Below are 1,693 nucleotides of genomic sequence, written 5' to 3'. Positions count from 1 at the left end.
GCGTTTTTGAGTTTTCTCGTGAAATGGCCGACCAAGCTCGGCACGCTCACTATCACTCGGCAGCCGACACCCACCGATGATGACGAGCTCGTCCGGCTCTTGCATGCCTGCACGCGGCTCGACGATGTCCGCCTTGACGTGACGTGGCCGCGTGCCGGTGAGGTCCTCGCACTTCTGGTGTCGCCACGGTTCTGTGTACGTCGCTTGGTGATCGAAGAGATGGAGTGGGACGACGGCAACACCGTCCTCGATCTCACGTCAGCACTGACGCCGTGGCTGCGCTCTGGTCATGCCACGTCATTGGTGTTTGACAACATCACGAGTAGCTTGGTCGAAGGGCTTCCAGCCGCACTGGCATTGGCTCCATCGCTCACACGCCTCGAAATCATCGACTCGGACAAGGTCATCGACGTCTTGCTCACCTCGCAAACACGGCTCTCGAGCGTCACGCAGCTCAAGGTCCGAGTCAACGGCAACACCACCAGCAACGAACTGCGTCTCGTCAAGCTTCTGTCGATGGACAAGGTGACGGGCCTCGATTTTTGTGGGCACATGGCACAAAACGGTCGCATGGCGCAAGATGTCAGCTCAATACTAGCGACGTTACCGCGGCTCCCGGCGCTGCAAGAGCTCTCGCTCAAAGCCTACGCACTGCGCAATGTCTCGACGACGCTCAAGGGATCGTCGGCGCTGCATACGCTCGACTTGTGCGTCATCAAGATGGGGAGCCCCATGACGCGCATCGCGTTCTTGGACTTTATGGCGCGCTGCCCGGTTCTCGACCGCGTCTCAATCGTCAGTTCCTGCTTGATAGACGCCTCGCAAGCCAGCCTGGGTGACGCGCTCGCTCGGTGCTTTCGACACGCGACGTCACTGCGCCACGTGACCTTGCATCGCTACGATCTGGACGCAGCCTGCGCAGCGGTGCTGGCGACGGCGCTCGCTGGCCGGACACATCCAGTGCGCATCGAAGTGGCCGACTACGATACGCTGACGCAAGACGGCTTTGAGCAACTCGCGGCGGCCGCCGGACGCAGCGTCGGTGGCGTCGTCGAATTGACCTACTACGATAGTTGTCGGTACATCGACAAAGACTATGACCGATTCACCACAACTACGCTGGCCGACACGTATCGCGTTCGCGTGTCCGCCACGCGTACCATGCTTGGCACCGACTATCGACTAGCGTCCTTGCGTGAGGCCAACTAACTTACATTTTCAACTAGAGTGCTACAGTAAATGGTTTTCACTGCGCGATTACAGGGCCGACTCCACTTGGTATTGGCACAGATTCATTGGGTCACATATTGTCGGTAGCGTGCGTGCACAAAGTGCCGCGGTCGTCAATTTGGTCGCAACGACTTCGTCGGTGGTGGCCCTCTACATCAAATGGCCGCACGGCCTTGCGACGGCGCTCGGTACCAAGCCGCTGCCGCATCTGACACGATTTGCGATCGACGAGCATATGCATGCCGCCAGCTCGTGCGCCATCTTGACCCCGCCACGCTCATACGGCTCCCACCAAAAGGCTCCGTTGACCTCGCATGGTCCTGCAACGCCTACCAACGATGCCCAACCTCGAAGAACTCGCGCTCGACGGACCCCTCGATGCATTTCCGCTGGACTTTGCCATGGTCACGTCGCGCCTGCAAGAGCTTTCGCTCATGCATTCCAAGGTCTCGAACAGTGCTCT

General features: G+C 59.4%; 1 protein-coding gene across 1 annotated transcript; it reads left to right on the top strand.

Annotated features, from left to right (window-relative positions):
* Nucleotides 1–219: 219 nt before the first annotated feature.
* SDRG_16645 (hypothetical protein) lies at nucleotides 220–1,209 on the top strand (the record flags this gene model as incomplete). The annotated part of the gene is made up of 1 exon (XM_008622861.1): nucleotides 220–1,209. The coding sequence occupies one exon, from the start codon at nucleotides 220–222 to the stop codon at nucleotides 1,207–1,209; it is 990 nt and encodes a 329-aa protein (XP_008621083.1).
* Between the last annotated feature and the right edge of the window lie 484 nt (nucleotides 1,210–1,693).

This window comes from Saprolegnia diclina (genome assembly GCF_000281045.1).
Source record: "Saprolegnia diclina VS20 unplaced genomic scaffold supercont1.142, whole genome shotgun sequence".
NCBI classification, from domain to species: Eukaryota; Oomycota; class Saprolegniomycetes; order Saprolegniales; family Saprolegniaceae; genus Saprolegnia; species Saprolegnia diclina.
This window is presented reverse-complemented; position numbering and strand designations above follow the sequence as displayed.